Source organism: Phascolarctos cinereus, unplaced genomic scaffold (assembly GCF_003287225.1).
Source record: "Phascolarctos cinereus isolate Bilbo 61053 unplaced genomic scaffold, phaCin_HiC Scaffold_4;HRSCAF=312, whole genome shotgun sequence".
In the NCBI taxonomy this organism is placed as follows: Eukaryota; Metazoa; Chordata; class Mammalia; order Diprotodontia; family Phascolarctidae; genus Phascolarctos; species Phascolarctos cinereus.
In genome coordinates, this window is record NW_027555847.1 from 204,914,747 (window position 1) to 204,934,036 (window position 19,290).

At 37.2% G+C, this 19,290-nt stretch overlaps 1 protein-coding gene across 1 annotated transcript; it reads right to left on the reverse strand.

Annotated features, from left to right (window-relative positions):
- Positions 1-1,697: 1,697 nt before the first annotated feature.
- On the reverse strand, positions 1,698-19,048 carry DNAJC25 (DnaJ heat shock protein family (Hsp40) member C25). The gene is given in 5 exon segments (XM_020972415.2): positions 1,698-1,881; positions 4,659-5,041; positions 5,044-5,128; positions 13,523-13,675; positions 18,568-19,048. Coding segments are annotated over 5 exon segments (1,128 nt in total). The 5' UTR covers positions 18,952-19,048; the 3' UTR covers positions 1,698-1,758.
- Between the last annotated feature and the right edge of the window lie 242 nt (positions 19,049-19,290).

A 19,290-nucleotide genomic window follows, 5' to 3' on the forward strand; every position in this document is an offset into this window, starting at 1 on the left:
TGCTGGTGAAGAGCTTTGAGTTTTTGCCATGTGAGAAGCAGGTGAAAGAGTCAGGAGCATGCAGGCTAGAAAAGAGAAGACTCACAAAAAAAAATGATAGATCCTTTAAAGTATCTGAAGAGCTAACATGTAGTAGAAAAGAGATTTTACTTGCTTTGCTTGACCTCAGAGGGAAGAAATGGAAGCACTGGGTAGAAATTGCAAAGAGGCAAACTGGGACTTGATGTAAGGGAAAAATTCCTAACAATTAGATAAACTGGAAAAGGAACGGGTTTGTCTCAAGAGGTAGTGGGTTTCACCCTCCTGAGATTTTCAAGGAACATACCCTTGTCAGGGATGTTGCAGAGAGTATCCTTTTTCAGGTGTAACTGGACCAGAGTGCCTCCGACCTCCCTTCCAATTTTGAAATTCTGTGATACATTGTTATTAGAGTTCTTAGTCTGTAACTATAGAACCTTGTTCTACACTTCTGTGCTATGTTAGTCAATTTTTTTTAAATTATAGAAGTTACTTTAATTTAGAATTTCAAACAAATCAAGTTGTAATATAACAAACCATTTTATTTACATAAAGCAAAGAAATAAACCCTTTAACAAGAAAATCAGCTTACCTTGATGAAGGTGTACTGACACTTTAGTGCAAGGTTACATGCCACAATTACTAAAGTTGTATGTTCTGGGTTGTTACCAAACAAATACTTTCACTTTCATATACAAAAAGTATTTTTTATAAAAAGAAATCTCCAGTGCAGCCAACTTATTTCATTGTTCTGCTGCCTAACACATAGTATTGACACCCTGGTTAATGTCACTGATACATGTTCATGCACCTCCTCATTCTATTTTCAAAATGTTTAAGTCAGTGCTCACAACTAAATATGATTCCCTATAACTTAAGGGCTTCAGAATTTTAGGGGCAGTTTTTGTGCTCTTTGTTTCATATTTTCATTTTTGAAGAAGAATTATATTTTTATTACTGAAGTAATCAAGCCATATGGTCACAATAAAGACCAATATATTCTCTTATAGAGATTTTCGCTTACTTTTGATTTGGACTCACTTTTTACTTACTTTGATTTTCACTTTTTAAGATTTACAATCTTATAATGACTGTAATAAAGATTATCCTACGAGGACATGAGAGTAGAATCACTCTCCTGGAGAGTTTCTGATCACATTTACAATCTTATAACAAATGCAATAAAGACCATGTCACGAGGACATGATAGCAGGAAACTCTCCTGGAGAGACTTTTTAAAAACATATTTCAATCTTAATGATTGTAAAAAAAAAAAGATACATTAGAAGAATTACTCTCCTGGAGAGATTTTTGGACAAATTTACAAATCAGTAATTAACTGCAGTTGTGATTTTCTTTTTTTTAAAGTAAAGTTCTATGAAAAATATGAGGATAGAGAAGAGCAATGAGCAACATAACAGAAAAGCAAGAAAAGTTCTAGAATGGAAAACCATGTACATATCAGTTAAGTTTTTAAACAGTATCTGATAGAAGACACAGCATGAAGATTTAACAGAAAGCACTAGACCCACAAAAAATGTGGAATATAAATACTGAACACCATTTTTTAAAATGTCTTATTAATAGTTTTATGTATGTTTCAGATTTCACATTTTGTTCAATCAGATGCTTCCTGAATTTTAGATTGTTACTGGAAATGAATGAATTTTCTAAAATAATTCCCTTATGAAAAATAATTTTATAATTATTGTGGTTTGGTATACAGAATTCCAGCAATAGTTAGTCATCTACAAAAGTTAAACGGCCAGGTCCCTCATTCTTCATCCACCTCCTGTATCTCTTCCATCGAGAGTCATTTGCCTTTTTCTTCTTTAGCTCTTCCTCTTGTTCCTGTTTGTAGACCTGCAAAGAAACACACAATATGAGCACTGGGATGAAGTGACCTCCCTAATTACAAATAGTAGGATACCAGTTTGCTAACTCAAAATTCTTTGATGTATCTATCAACATTTTGATATGAGTACCTCCTCCCCCAGTTCCCATTACAACCCTCCCACACTTTCGTATTTCTGACCGTTTCATGGAGCCAAGAAAACTAATAAACTGTAGGCCTACATGGCTCCCACCCTGAGGTAGCCTAGTTTTCAAAGAGCAGAGGAAAGGTGGGTAGTGGGGAAGTATTTGAAGTCTTTGAAGTTTACAATCCACCAGCATAGCCTTTGAGAGCCCAGAGTCACATGAGACTTTTTAAAAATTGGTCACAGTTAATTTAGCATGTTGTGGAAAACTAATCTAGTTTGCAAGGGACATGTTTGTGTTTTAAAAGACTGTCTAACCAGAGATCATAAGCACTTCCAAAGTACACTTAAGCACTGTAAATAAAATAAAGGCAGGCTTTTTTGCAAAAGTGATTCCCTAGCGAGAGGAACATAAAACTTTCTTTCTATCTGGACTTTTGTCTTTTGTTCACTAATGGAACATGTGACACAAATTTTTAAAGTTTTAAGCATTTCCTTTTGTCCTGGGCTAATAGCCATTAAAGAGCAACTTTACTTTTCCCACCACCAAACTAACAGTTTCCATGTTTAACTGACGGCTTTTCTATTTTAATTAGTATAACAAAATGGCATTTTTGAATGGTTTTTTAAATGTTTGTGTTTGGGGTTTTTTTTGGCAGAAACTAAGGGCTAATTAAAACTAAGAACTAAGGGAGACAAACTAAATAAATCCCACATTAAGCTGAGAACAGAATGGAACAACAAAAGCACGATATATAATATCTACTAATGTCAAAATTAAATGGAGTTGCATTTTTCACTTTTCCAGATATTTTAAGGTAACAGCATACACGCTTTGAAATTTATCTTATATGATATTATATTAACAGACTGGTTATGCAAAACACATCATTCTCTAAAATCTTGGAAGCAGATTTTAGCCCATAAAACTGGGCTATGAACCACGGGTTTTCACAATAGCCTGAAAATTCTGACAAACGAAATCCTACCCTGGAAAAACCTCTAAAATTTAAAATGTAACAGTTTCCCTCTCAAATTCAATAATATACATAAGATTCCAGAACTGAGGATACTTCAGAGGATAAGTTTTTCAGCTTAGAAAAACTCACTAATATACAATGAGCTAATTATGACTAATTTTTATCTATTTGTTAAACAGGTTGAACACATTTTTAACATACAAAAACATTCTACAATACTTGTCTAAGTTAAGTCCACTTGCTCCATACAATTAAAAATTAAAATATAGTTATGTTAATGTACATAATCAGACTGATATTTTACTATATAGTGAAACTTTTTTAGAAAGCCACCTGTCAAAAAGAACACTACCATGCAAGTGGAGAAAACACGAAATCACAGACAGTTTACTTAAATCAGGTTTTCCTATGCTACATTCATATTTAAAATATAAATTTATTCAACCATTTAAAGCACTAAGATAAAGAATCAACAAATATCAGAAATGTAAGGGACCTTAGAAGTCATCTAATCTAATGAACTCATTTTATAGATGAGAAAACTGAGGATAGAGAAAATCATTGGTACTGAAGAAAACATGGGAAAAGTGACAGCTGGTAAGAAGTAAGCATTTCTCCTTTATGTATGAAAAATACACTCAGGGACCCAATTCTGCTCAGTATACTTTGCAGGACCATCATGCACATCCTGCCCCTTATGCAAAGCTATGCCCTAGGGTTCTGTCCTGGGCCTTCTCTCTCTATACTGTTTCCTCTGGTCTACTTTCCCTAATAAAATGTACATTTTTTTTTCTTTTTGGTGAAGCAATCGGGGTTAGGTGATTTGCTCACAGTCACACAGCTAGTGACATGTATCTGAGACTGGATTTGAACTCACATCCTTCTGACTCCAAGGCCAGAGCTCTATTCACTGCTCCGCCTAGCTGCCCATAAAATGCATATTTCGTAAAGGCAAGGAAGGACTTCACTTTTGTATCCCCAAGGCTTAGGCACAGTGCCTGGCACATATTAGGAGCTTATGAATTATTATTATGAATATTAGGAGTCTGATGAATTGCACCTTTGACTCCTCAAAGAATGGTTAATTATATTATTGCTGATATCCATCTCTAGGTTTTCAGAAACATTTATACTTGTAGGTATACCTTTTGGAAGCATTAATAGAAAATTATTTTAAAACACTTTAAAAACTAAGCAAGCATTTGAGCTACTTCTTACTTTCACTAATTTTGGAATGACAAACCATTCTTTTGATTATATTTCATTAAAAATGAACGTTTGAAATCAGGTTCCAAAACTGAAGCAGGTCAGATAAAGTGAACCAGGCCTGAAAATCTGGTTAATTCACTTTGCTGTGCAAACTGTTAAGTAATGCGGTTTTTACCTACCCACTGCAGTTTTGTTACTATGAATGGCACAGAAAAATCAGACCAGACTGAATTTTTCAGAATCATTTTTGGCTGATATACAGATAATGCCATATGAAAATTCTTCTAGACTTCTTCTCTAGTACAAAGGGAGGGCCAAAAAATTTTAGCAGATTTTCTAGACTGCGAGGGCTCCATACTCCTAACCCCCTCAATGTGGAAAGGATAACTGTACATTTTAAGAAAATTAAGTATCTTTCTACTTATAGCATGAAAGAACATATTAAATTATCAAAACAGTTTAAGCTACTCACTTCATAGTTCTCTCTTATCCATAGCTTCAGTTCAAGAAAAGTTTCTTTTTGATGATCTTCTAAACTGTCAAACTGAGATTCTGACATTTTCATAAATTTACGTATGAGATACAGCCTCTCTTCTTCTCCATACTCTTGACCTTTGATATTAAAATGATAAATCCACCGGCAATACCAGACTATGTATGCACACAGGTGATAAGGAGCTAAAATAATTTGAAATAGTAGAATATCACATACTTTAGGTTTCTGATAGCCTCCTTTTATATCTATTTTACTTTTTATAATGTTTTTGATGATGTTTTCTTCCTCCTCACGGATTTCTTCCTTGGATCGTCTGTTTTTGCCTTTTTCTTTGGCTTTGTTAAGCAGCCCTTGCTGCTGGCAATTTCAGTAGCTTGAATACGATACTTTGGCACGGTGGCTAGGTAGTTGATGGCCTCATTATAGCTACTCCACCAGCTGAAAAACTACAAATATTTAATAAGGAAAATACAGTCACTTTTATTTGAAAATATAGACTCCAAATTAAGCAACAAAAAGTTAGCTGGTAACCAAAACCACCCAACAACTATTCATCTATATTAAACAGAAACAGTCTTGCATATATGGGAAGACAAAATTAAGACTGATTTCAAACAGTTATGAAATGATATATGAACATTCAGTGGCAGCAACAGCTTACCTTGACATACTTTACAGTTACAAAAGCACTAACTGGCTTTTCTAAGTCACACACTTAAATAAGTGTCAGAGCTAAGACCTGAACCCAGGTTCTCTAACTTTAACTCTGAAGCTCTTTCCGCTATAACATACTGCCCCCCAGACAGTCTACAGAAATATTATAATAGTAATAACAATAACAATAATAGCCACCATATAACACTTAGCCTATTATCTGCACCTTATTCCATTAGCTTCTTACAAAGGCTGTGTAAAGTGACCCCTGCTTTACAGATAAGAAACCAAAAGCTGACTCAGGGGTAGGGAACTTGCGGCTTTGAAGCCACTTGAGGCCTCCTAGGTCCTTGGGTGCAGTCATTTGACCCAGTCCAAGTTTCACAGAATAAACCCTTTTATTAAGGGCATATGTTCTGTGAAGTTTGGATTCAGTCAAAGGGCCACACTTGAGGACCTAGATGTGGCCGAGAGGCTGCAGGTTCCCCACCCCACTTGACTAGACCATGGTCACTTAGCTATTAAGTGTCAGAAGCAGGATTTGAACCCAAGTTTCTTCTTACTCCAAATCCAGCACTCTTTCCACTACACCACACCTCCAGAGTTCTCTTTTATATCAAGGCTTCTCCTTTTCTAAGCATGGGAGAAAGAGGCTAAAAGGTAAAGAAGTACTAGATCTTCTCTAGCACACAAACAATTCCATTCCATGGTGATATGCAGTCTTCCTGAGGTTGAGATACTCTTTCAAAAATGTTCAACACAATGAACAGGCAGCTTTCACAAGAAGAAAGAGAAAAGAATATTCCAAATCACCAAGAATAACATGCATTTTAAACCGAGTAAAGTTTCAACTCAAATCCACAGACTAGCAAAGATGACAAAATATGAAAATAACTACTGGGAGATGTGATGGGACTACAGACCCACTACTGGAGTTACGAAGTCATCCTATTCTGGAGCATAACTGGAAATTAGCTAGAAAAGTCACTATACATACTCCTTGGAAATACATTTTGCATGATTTCACATGCATAATTGACATCATATTGCTTGCCTTCTCAACAAGTGGGAGAGGAGCTGGGAGAGAATTTGGAAATCAAAACGCTTTTTAAAAAAGGCTAAAATTAAATAAAATTGGTAAAAATATAAGGTATAAATAATACATAAAAGAGTATATGTGTATGCGCACACACACACACACACACACACACAATCTTTCACCAGGAATATTATTACTGGGCAAATACTTGCTCAAGAAGTAAAAGGCACAGGAAAAACCCTAATATATACAAAAATATTTATAGCCTCACTTTTTATAATAGCAAAGAACTGGAAGAAAAGTGGGTATTCCTGTTGGTGGAGTTGTGAACTAATAAAACCATTCTGGAAAGTAATTTGGAACTATGCCCAAAGGACTATAAAACTTCTGATTCAGCAATACCACTGTTAGGTCTATATCCCAAAGACATCCAAAAAAGGGAAAAAAGACCTATTTGTACAAAAGTATTTATATTAGCTCTTTTTGCGGTAGCTAAGAATTGGAAACAAGGGGATACCCATCAATTTGGGGAATAGCTAAACACGCTATGGTATATGATTGTAATGGAATATTATTACACCATAAGAAATGACAAGCAGAATGATTTCAGAAAAACTTGGAAAGACTTATATGAATTGATACAAAGTGAAGTGAATAGAACCAGGAGAACGTTATACACAGTAACAGCAATATTGTTCAATGAACAACTGTGAATGACTTAGCTATTCTCAGCAACACAATGATCCAAGATAATCCCAAAGGACTAATGATGAAGCACAGTATCTGCCTCCAGAGAAAGAACTGATATTGTTTGAATACATATTGAAGCATGCTATTTTTCACTTTCTTTCATTTTCTTTTATTCAAGTCTTGTTGTACAAAACGGCTAATATGGAAATGTCTTCCATGATTGCACACATATAACCTATATCTGCTTGCTTACTGTCTCAGGGACGGGGGAAGGAGGACAGAGGGATAGAATTTGGAACTCAAAACTTTTTAAAAAAAACACAAATGTTGAAAAATTATTTTAGTATGTAATTGGAGTGGGTAATCAGAAGCAAACACTTCTGAGGACAGACAGGGTCAAAAGAGAGAACAGAATAAATGGGGGGGCAAGATAGGATGAAGGGAAATATAGTTAGTTTTCTACAGCAAGACTACTATATGGAAGTGTTTTGCACACCTACACAAGTATAACCTGCATCGAGTTGCTTGCCTTCTCAATGAGGGTAGGTGGGGAGGGATGAAGGGAGAAAATCTGGAACCCAAAGTTTTAAAAACAAATGCTAAAAAATTATTTTCACATGCAACTGGGAAATAGACATACAGGCAATGGGGTAAAGAAATCTATCTGGCCCTACAGGAAAACAGAAGACGAAGGGGACAAGAGAAGGGGGGGGGAAGATAAGAGAGGGCAGATGAGGGGAAAGAGTATTCAGAATGCACGCTGTCTTGGGGATGGAGAAGGGGTGAGATGGGAAGAAAATTTGGAACTCAAAATCTTGTGGATGTAAATGTTGAGAACTAAAAATAAATAAATTAATGAATCTATAAAAATATGTAATTGGGGGAAAAATAAAATGCATTAAAAAAAGCTTACAACAAAAAATAAAAATAAAGTGGGTGCTCAATGACGGGGTGGATGGAATCACTGAAAAATTATGGCATATGAATGCAATGGAATATTACTACACAGTAATAAAAAACACAAAATTCTCCACGAAACCTTGCTCCCTTCCCTCCAATGTACTATGGGGTTCTCAACGACTACGTCAGGAGGAAGCAAATGCTGAAAAGGCTTTGAGTGTGGTTCCAGCAACAGAATGACTTGGCCATCAGCCTAGCCAATTACAGAGGCCCAGTATTATTAGTATTAGTATTCTTAGACTGGCATTAGTACGCCAGTCACTCAGCAATGAAATTGTTCATACATGAACACAGAACAAAAAAAAAAAATACAAAGTAGTCCTCAGTCTGATGTGGCCCTAAGTGGGCTTCCAAAATGATGCCTGAGAGGTAGAAAAGGGGGCAGAAGGTTCTAACAATCACATAATTTTTAGACCATTTATAAATATTAACTTGGCATTTGGTACTCTAAATGTGAGATCCTTGTCCCAAATACCAATGAATGGACATCAACTGGAGAAAATAACTGTCCATCTTGACCTTCTTGCTATGAACAAAACAACAAATAGATAGAAGTTATAGCTAAGCAGCTAAAACTGCTGGTTATAGATAGGATGGTTCACAGGTTCTTCCAAGAGAACCAAATAAAAGACTTCACAGAATTGATTTTATTATGTGTCCGAAGACAAAAAGAAACATTGTTCTGTGGGACATTTGATCATCTCATGTTGCAGTGCTTCATGACAAATATTTGCAAAATGACCACTGTGAATCACTGCCACATGTGCAGCAACATCTATCACAAATGAACTGGCAGGGAAATTTCTATGAAGAATCTCTGTAAGACCCTCCAAATTAAATCAGCATATACTCTGATACTAAGTAACTTCAATGCAAAAGTGGGAATAAGTTAGGATGAAAAGAAGTTTCAGGAACAAAAGAGTAGGCAAAAGACAGGCAAAAGATTAGACTACACAGATATTTTACACCTGTGCATCATTAAGACAGTTTGTTGAAGAAGAAAATCTGGGGCAGCTAGGTGGTGCAGAGGATAGAGCGCAAGGCACTAGAGTCAGGAGGACCTGAGTTCAAATGTGGCCTCAGACATGTAACACTTACTAGCTGACCCTGGGCAAGTCACTTAACTCCATTGCCTAGGGGGAAACAAATAAAAAAGGAAATCTGTAGGCACTAGAAATGGTGAAAATCAAGTAACATCACAAATTTAAAGTTGATTAAATTTTAACAAACAAAAGACTGATGGGTCAATCCCAAGTGAGCAGTTAATTATGTGGCCAATTTGTTAGAGCAAAAATGACAAAGGTAGGAGATCAAAATGAAAAAAAGATTTGTTGTGAAAATTTTTTAAACTCCATCCTGACCTATTTAGATGCATTACTGATACGGAGGGAAAAAAGGGCTGGCACTGACTATAATAACTTCACACATAAGCTTAAATGCTGTAAATCAATTGCCATAACAAAGAGTCTAAAATTACCTCATGAAACAGAGAAAAATACTAAAGGGTAAAACTGATTGGTGACAGATCTAAGTGAAATCCTCCCAAGGGCATTTAAGAATTGTATATCTAACTATGTCCAAAGGGCTATAAAAATGTGCATACCCTTTGACCCAGCAATACTACTTCTAGGGCTGTATGTATCCCAAAGAGATCATGCAAATGGGAAAAGGACCCACATGTACAAAAATATTTATAGCAGCTCTTTTTGCAGTGGCAAAGAATTGGAAATTGAGGGGATGCCCATCAATTGGGGAATGACTGAAGAAATTGTGGTGTATGAACGAGGGGGAGAAAAATTTTAAACTTAAAAGCTTATGGAAGTGATTGTTGATAACTCAAAATAAATTAATAAAAAAATTAATTTTATCTCAGATGCAATCTAGTCCAACCCTTTCATTTTGTAGATTAGGTAACTGAGGCCCTGGGAGGTCAAATTACTTGTCCAGGGTAGTACAGCAGCTGAAAGATCTGAACGTCGATGTACTCTTTCCACAATACGCACTGCTACCCATAGAAGAAGATGAAAATTAAAAAACAACGAGCAATAAAAATGTAAAGTTGCAAAGATTTTTTGGAAACAAATTTTTCAACCATAGACAACAGAGTTATGACACTTGTGCTCTAATCAAACTATCCTGGATGTGTTTACATTCCACAGTGGGCACACATTTACCATCACACAACTGACAAAAAGATATGGTGAATAGACGGTGTTCCTATGTTTACTGCTTATTATCATTTTTTTTAAAAACTTGATCTGAGGGGCAATGAGGTGGCACAGTGGATAGAGCACCGGCCCTGGAGTCAGGAGGATCTGAGTTCAAATCCAGCCTCAGACACTTTTCTTTTCCTGAATAATTTCTTTTAAAATTATGAATGAATTCTATTAAGAAGTAGTTACAAAAAATATAAGCAAAGTCAACAGTAAGCAAGGAAATCAAAAAGTCAAGTCTTTCAGAAAAAAAAAATCCTTTCTAACTTTTCCAGTTCTCTGAAGTACAAGAACTGGCCCACAAAACTTTCCATATTTTACTGGATACTCAACTTAAATGTCAATGTTAATGAATATTTCATACAAATAAGAAATAAATGGGCTCTAAATTTTGTTTAAATTTGAATACTTGCTTTCCCCAAATTAAAAGATTTATCGTATAGCAAAGTAGAGTTGCAATTACATTCATGTATTCATATCTTGCCTTAAAAACAGTACACTTCATGACTGATTTTTTTTCCTGTGCTCAGAAGAAAATATTTTGATGCATTTAGATAAAGGAGAAAAATGTTAAAGATTAAAATTACAATTCAAAAAAAGCTCTGAGAAAGGCAAATATTTGTCTCAATATTATGAAATAAGCACCTGTAAATAATAACCATTTCCTCAAAGCAAATGGGCTTAGAAACCTCGCAGTACCTCAAAACTTAAATTCCTTGACCTTCTGGTTAAAGACCCTAGTGTTTTCAAACTTTGAAAGGCAACTTTCAATGGATTTACACAAAACATGGTGGTGGAAGACTTTGTGTTGAATGTGAATGGAAGAATGGCTTTTCGCAGTGTGGCAGATGCTTTCAAAGCACTGAGGAGGCTATCCAGAGCTCCTGAAGAAAATATTCCAAATTGCAGTGTATAGAGGCTGTTAGCTATGGAAAGAAGAGATAAAACACGGAAGAAACCAGATTGTTTTTCCACCATGATTAGTAAGAAGGAAACATTTCGTAGTTCTTAATGGAAAGAGAAAAATTGAACCTTCTGAAGTCCAGAATTTGACTTTTAATCCAACCTGCTCATTTTACAGATGAGGAAGCTAGAGACTCTTCTCTGTGCCAAAACAAAATAACATCTTGACTTGCAATAACGATAAATGCATCATTTAAAAGATGAAGGACCTAACAAGGAGATTTCTATTCAGAATCTGATTCTCACCAAAAGGGAGAAATTAGCTGTTGGGGTAGAATAGATAGGAATATTGGCTGGGGGTGGGGGGGAGGGTGTGTGAAGTAAAGAAGTACTTAGAAAAGTACAAGAAGAAAATGAAGGCAAAATTGTAACATCATAGAGTGAAAATGGTATTAGGGGTAATAAGGCTCAGAATGAGCTGAGGCAAGTGAAGAGAGCTAATGACAGCAAAAAAGGGCAGGGTTTTTAGAAAAGCTTTGAGGGTAAGTACAAAATCTGAGTCACCTCTACTTAGGATAGATGAGACAATGAGGGTTGATGGAGAGAAGGCACTTATTCAACCCTTACTCTGTTTTCAAGGAGAATGACTGTTTTGGTTTTTTTTGGGGGGGGGGGTTTTGACTAGAGACAGCAAAAATGACTAACAGAATTGATATCCAGAATAATGAGGCAATAAGGGAACATCTATTTGTCCTTGAGTTCAAGCCACCTGGACAACCTAACCTACATACTGGAGTACTTGAAGAACTGAAGGGTGAGACTGCTAAGCCATTATCATCTTCGAAATCTTTGAAAGATCAGAGAGAATGGAAGAGGATCACTGAGAACAGCACTAGAGAAAGGCAACTGTCTCAATTTTCAAAAAAGAGAAAGGAATGCAGCCTGCAGAAAAAAAAATCGTCAACGAACTTGATTTTGATTCCTGGAAAAATTCCAGAATACACTTTTAGAAAGTTAGTGATCAACTAGAAAAGGAAAGGTGATCATAGGGATCATAGGACAACTTCATAAAGATAAGGTTGTACCAATCTTATTTCCTTTTTTAACATGGTTATTAAAGTCAGAGACCAAGGAAATATAAAATATAAGTAGATTTTGGCAAAAAATATATTATAAAATTATAAAGTTATTTTGGCAAAGCATTTGGTAAAATTTCATATTATTTTATGGAGAAGATGGAGCTAGAGAATAGTATATTTAGATGGATTCAGAACTGGTTGAAAGATCAGACCCAAAAAAAGTCATTAATGGTTCCATGTCAACTTGGGAGGATACTTCTAGTACAGTGCCCCAGGGACCTATACTAAGTGCTATGCTGCTTAAAATTTTTATTACTGATTCGGATAAAAGGATGAATGGCACCCTGATCCACCAATGTGCAGATGACACAAAGCAACGAGGGCTAGCTAATGCACCAAATGATAGGCAGGATCCAAAGAGATCTAGACAAGGTATAACATTAGGACAAATCTAGTAAGACTAAATTTAATAGGGATTAATGGGGGAAATCTCATTTAGATTCAAAACATCAAAACATGAGAAGAGGGAGGCATGGATAGCTAGATTGTAGTTTGTCTGAAAAAGGTCTGAGGGTTTCAGTAGGTGGGCAGGGGCACAACATGAAAAAATATATCAACAGTGATATCCAGTAATAAAGTGGTGATAGTTCCACTGCATTCTGCTATAGGCAAACCACATTTGGAACTGAACTATATTCAATCCTCAAGTCCATATTTAAGTACACTGATAATCTAAAGATGTAGAAGGGCCCCAAGTTCAAATCAATGATCATTTGATTTAAAAAAGAAAGAAAAACCTTGAGGAAGTAAAATCAGAAGAAAAGATTGGGCAGGGTCAGGGAAGAGTCTGGCTATAAGAATGTGAACATAATACTTAAAAAGCAGTCCAACTAGGATGACCTGTAATGAATAATGCTGGTCCTGGAAAACTGTTAAGGAATCATACCCACCTCCTATCAGTATGGAAGGTGGTATAAATTATCAGACACAGCTGCTGTGTTAGTTGGCTTTGTTTCATTTTTTTGTGACAAAGAAGGGTTCAATAGGGTGGAGGGGGGAAGGGGATAAGAGCTTAAGTACAGTGTTAAAAAACAAAAATAAAAAATAAAACTTTTTATAAATAATAGTTACATTCAATTAGATGGATAACAAATTTTTTTCCCCACAAAGGCAAAATTTAATCTAAAATTGAATATAAAACTTTACTTAATTGTATACATAATTTACACAGGCATATCTGTTCCAAAATGCAGACTCAGCATAACATAAAGTACTGTTCAAATGCTCAAAGAAAAAATGTACCTGAAACACGGAGATTGCACATACAGTGACTAAAATGACAATTCTGACATCTACTTTAGGAGCTAACCGCCTACTGTAGTAGTGATAATAATGACTGTAGTACTCTTCAGGATGATCCAGCATATAATCATAATCTTTACGTGTTTCTTCATCCTACAAAATGCAAGATAAGACATTTTATCAATTCACATCTCCAACTGTCTAATATGTGAAATCTGGAACATTTCATAACCTGGTATGTGTTAATTTTCACTGGCACAACAAAATTACTTTAGAATTTTAAAACTAAGCTTCTGTTATAATTAAGAATTTAAGCTACTAAGATTGGAAAAGTTCTTTCCACAAAACCAAAGAGCCTTCATCAATTATTTTTCATAAATGCTGAATATTAAATACTAGGAATATGAAAATAAATACTCCCCTGGAATTCAACATTATTAACATAGGCTACACTTATTAATTTCTTTGAGGCATCATGAGCACTGGATTTGAACTCAGAAGACTTGGGTTCAAATTCCAACTGCACTATTTATTTTATTCATTCATATCCCTCAGTAAAATGCAGAGTGATTTTCATTTTTTATCTCCATAATAACACCAAATAACACATAGCAAGTGTTTACTAAAGTTTGTTGAATGTCTCTGGGGCTACATGACTGGATTGTTCTCACATCCAAGAGTGATCTATAAGGTCAATTTCACAGCCCAGTCCATATTGCCCACATAACATACATTAGAACATGTAGTAGGAAAAATGACATTCTAAATGTTCTCAAATAAAGAAAAAATGTTTTAAGACTTTGAGAGATTCTTGTCAATTTCAAACAATAAAAGCAACGGGGAACTGTCCCAAGCTTGTATTGCATACCAGTTTAGAAAATTATCAGACCCACATGTACAAAAGATTTATAGCAGCTCTTATTGTGGTGGCAAAGAATTGGAAATTGAGGAGATGCCCATCAGTTGGGGAATGGCTGAACAAGTTGTAGTACAGGAATGTAATGGAACAGTATTGTTCCATAAGAAATGATGAGCAGGCAGACTTCAGAAAAACCTGGAAAGACTTGTATGGTCTGATGCTGAGTGAAGCGAGCAGAACCAGGAGAACACTGTACACAGTAACAGTCACACTGTGCCAGGACTAACTTTGATAGACTTAGCTCTTTTCAGCAATGATCTAAGACATCTTCAAAAGACTCATGATGGAAAATGCTAACCACATCCAAAGAAAGAACTATGGAGCCTTAATGCATATTAAAGCATACTATTTGCTTTTTTCCCCTTCTGTTTTGTTTTGTTTCTTCCTTCTTGTGGTTCTTCCCATTGGTTCTAATTCTTCTTTACAATATGACTAATATGAAAATATGTTTAATAGGAATGTGAATGTAGAGCCTGCATCAGATTGCACACCATCTTGGAGAGGGAGGTGGGAAGGAAGGAGAAGAAAATTTAAAACTCAAAAGCTTATGGAAGTGATTGTTGGAAACTAAAAATAAATTACTTAATTAAAAAAGGGGGAAAAAAGACTCATGATGGAAAATGCTAACCACATCCAGAGAAGAACTGATAGAGTCTGAATGCAGATCAAAACATATTATTATTTTTATATTATATTTATATTATTATTATATATTATTTCTACTTCTTTTGTGACTTTCTTCTTTTGGTTTGTTTCTTCTTTCACAACATGACTAATACAGAAATATATTTTACATGATTGCACATATATAATCTGTATCAAACTGTTTACTGTCTTAAGGGGGAAGTGAGGGAGGGAGAAAATTTGGAACTCAAAATTTAAAAAAAGAAAAAGAAAGAAAGAAAGAAAATTGTCAGTAACAGGTTCCAAAGACTGGTTTTTGTCCTTCAGCTAACTTCTTTCTCAACTTACTCACTGGCTTACAAAACTTTCAGGGTAAAGATGCCCCAAAAAAAATCTACTATTGTAAATATTTAAAAAGATTAAGTAAACAAGTAAAAAGTATCTTATTTTATGGCTCCCTGCCTTCAGATTTAGACAAATAAGTCTTTAATGCAAAGTTGAACATAGGAGAGAATGATATTGGAATATGTGGTTGAGGAAACTCTGAAACCATGTAAAAATGCAGGGAATTTTTTGGTGGAGAGGAAAGGGAATTCTGGGGGTAAACATACAAGTACTTTTTTTGTGTGGTCTTTGCAATTACAAAGACCCTCTGTTAGTTTAGAAATGTAAGAATGTAGAGCTTATTATACGAGCGAACCAAATTAAAATGTCTAGTATCTTACAAGAGAGACGGGGCAGTATAATAAACAGGGTCAAAAAAAGATCCAAGTACCAGCTCTGACATTTATATGTACTCTGTGCCCTTGGGCAAATCATTTAACCTTTCAGTGTCCCTCAGTAACTCTCTGAGACCAAGTATCCACTGGTAGAGAAAATTTCCTCTTCAGAAGTTTGAACGATGAAATCACTAGTACAATTAAAATTATTTTTTAAAGTATCATATATGAACAGAAAAAAAGGAATTATTGTTCGTGAAGCTGCAGATAATAAATGAATGAATAAATAAAAAATGTATCTATCACAGAAGTTTCATTCCAGTGCCTCACTGTGGCAATCCTGTGTTCCTGAAAGGTAAATCTTTGAGTACAATCCCAGTGACAGAGGAAGCAGCCTCTCAGCATACAGAGGCTCAATCACCACTAGGTATCTATGGGATGAATTCTTTGGCCAAAGAGGCTGCCCAAACTTAAATTCCTTGACCTTCTCGTTAAAGACCCTAGTGTTTGCAACAAATAATTTTTTAATGGTCCTCACTGCTAAGCACCCCATTCTGCTTCTGCAGTGATCATGGCAGAGTAGTAAAAAAAAGGGACAGGAGATACGGAAAGAATCACACAATTTTTAAGTTGCTTAAAAATATTAACTTACCGTGGTAATACAGAATCATAAATTTATAACCATAAAAAATCATAAAACACAATCACAGATTTAGAGCTGAAATGGATCTTAGAGACCATCGTGTCCAACCTCCTCATTTTAGAAATGAGGAAACCACAGCTACTAAGTGTGTGAAAAGGATTTTGAACCCAAGATATTTGTGTGTCTTTATAGAAAAGTCGATCTATATTATTATGGAAAGGTCTATCCCAGTCTCAATTCAATGTAGTTTGGTGATCTGGTAATTCATTGCATCATTCCAGTGGTTCGAGGATGTAATGGTGATGTTCTCCATTAGTGTTCCTTCATGCCAAATGAATTACAGTTAACCGTGCTAGTACACTTTAGAGTCATTAATGAGAGGTCTAGTTGGGAAAATGGAAGAAAATGCTCAAGATAACAAAATAAATACAGAATAAAATATGGATTTCCAGATTCAAACCCAATATATATAATAACACAGTCCAAATACAGGCTGCCCTCAAATAAAACCATTGTCTTAAAATAAAACATCAAAGCGAAAAAGGGGTCTGTGACACATTAAATACCCTTACTTACTTTAGGCTATTTCTAGACAAAGCACTGGCAGAAGTGCTTTCATGTCCATGTCAAAAAGTATCACCCATACTCTCTTCTTTACCTGATCTACCTAAGGTCATTTTGCTGGGAATACTCTTTACTAAAAGGTACTTCTACTGCCTTTGATACTGGGCCAAATTTTTCTCTGCTTCAATGTTAGGAAAACATTCACCTACTATTCCCTGCCGGGGATTCTTGGGGACCATTTTATCCCTAGATACAACCTCATCCCCCAAGTGGTCTCCATGCAAGAAAACTCTCCCTTTCCAACCCCTAAAGCTGGATTTAAAAAATAAAACAAAACAAAAACATCAATCCTAATAATATTTATTGACACCAACATCCTACCAAAGAACAGCGATTTCCTTGTTATTTAAAGTATAACCGTGAAAAATAGGTAGTACAACTACTACTATCACCAATTTATAGATAAGGAAACAGGTTCAAAAAGTCCTGGGATCACAGTAAGTCGTCTAGACAAGGCTTAATAACGTTTATTTATGAACTTGTCACCAGGATTTCAAAGAATCTGAGAGTTGGAAGGGACCTTGGAGACTGTCTAGTACTGAATCCCCAGGTCTGCCCCTTGCTAACCTGTTCATTCTTTAGGCAAGTCATCTCGTCTCCTTATTTTATAGGTGGAGAAACTTTGTCCTGCTAAGTTCCCTAAAGTCACACAGGTAATAAGTGGCGGGGCTTTAAATCTAGTCAAGTCTCAAGGCAAGAAGTCATTTGTTAAACTTACTACGTGCCAGGTACTGAGCTGGAGGCAGCAGGGGTGGCTCAGGAGATAGAATATTCGGGCTGGAGTCAGAAAAGACCTGAGTTCAAATTCTGCCTCAGATACTTCCTAGCTGTGTGACCCTGAGCAAGCCACTTAGCCTGTTGTCCTTAATCCACTGGAGAAGGAAATGGCAAATCACGCCAGCATTTTGCCAAGAAAACTACAATAGACAATACTGGCCTGCTACGATCCACGGGGCCACTAAGAATCGGACCCTGAATGACTGAACAACAAAATGTGCCAGGCACTGTGCTAACCCTCTGGGTATAAAAAGAAAAGGCAAAAAAAAAGTGGTGCCTGCTATAAAAGATCTCAGTCTTATGGAGGAAAGACAACATGCAAACAACCATGCATAAATCAGATTTATACAGAATAAACTGCAGGTAATCTTAGAGGGAAGGCACTAGCATTTGTGAAATTAACTAGCTCATCCTCGTAGCTCCCCGGTGACAAGTTTGGACAGACTAGCTCCAGCTCCTCTGACTCCAAATCCAGCCCTCTTTCTATTGCCCCGGAGAAATCCCTGATTATTTCTGGCTCGGAATCGATGATCTAATAAACCCCTCCATTTTTCAGAGAAGGAGACTGAGGAAGGAAGTGCCTACGATTACACAAGGTGAGAGGGACAGTGTTTCTCTGCAGGGACTCGATATGTTCCTAGCGGGCCCAGGACCAGCGGGGCAGGTACGGCGGCGGCGGAGGCGAGGGGTTGCGGTGTACTCGGCGGCCCCGGCCTCCCCTCCCCCGGCCCCGGCTCACCTTCAGGGTCTCGTAGGCAGTGGCCACCAGCAGGAATGCCTCTTGCGCGCTCTCGAGGCTCTCGCTGTCGGCGCCCTCGCGCCGCACGAGGTCCGGGTGGTGGCGGCGCGCGAGCTGCCGGTAGGCGCGGGCGATCTCCGCCTTGCCCGCCTTGCGGCTCACCCCCAGCACGTCGTAGCAGTTGTGTGAGCCGCAGTAGAGCCCCTCTACCAGCGCCCCAGCCCGGCCCGAAAGCAGCAGCAGCGGCAGCAGCAGCAGCAGCCACTGCCGGCTTCCCGCCCCGGGCCAAGCGGCGGGTGGGGGAGGCAGGCGGCCGAAGCAGCAGGGTCCACTCCCTTCATCCCAGCGCCCGCCGCCCTGTCCGGCGGGCGCCGCCGCCACCATCGCTGGCTTTCACAGCCCGGACTGGCTCCTGGCTCGTCGCGTCCCTTATACGACAGCAGCCACCGCCTCCATCGCAGGCTTTCACAACCCTGACTTGGCTCCGGGCTCTGCGCTTCCTTTATACGTAAGCAGCCCCGGCGGAAGAGGGGGAGGTGGAGGAGACACGTGGCGGGGCGGGACTTCCATGTCTGTAGCAACGGTTGCTAGGGGAGGAAAAATTTGTTACCTCGCCCCTCCCTTACCTGTTACATTCTTTGAGGGTTGTCCTTGGACTATGAAATGGTATAACGACACCCCTGCCCTTCCAGCTTTCTGGATTAGGGGGAGGGACTTTTAAAG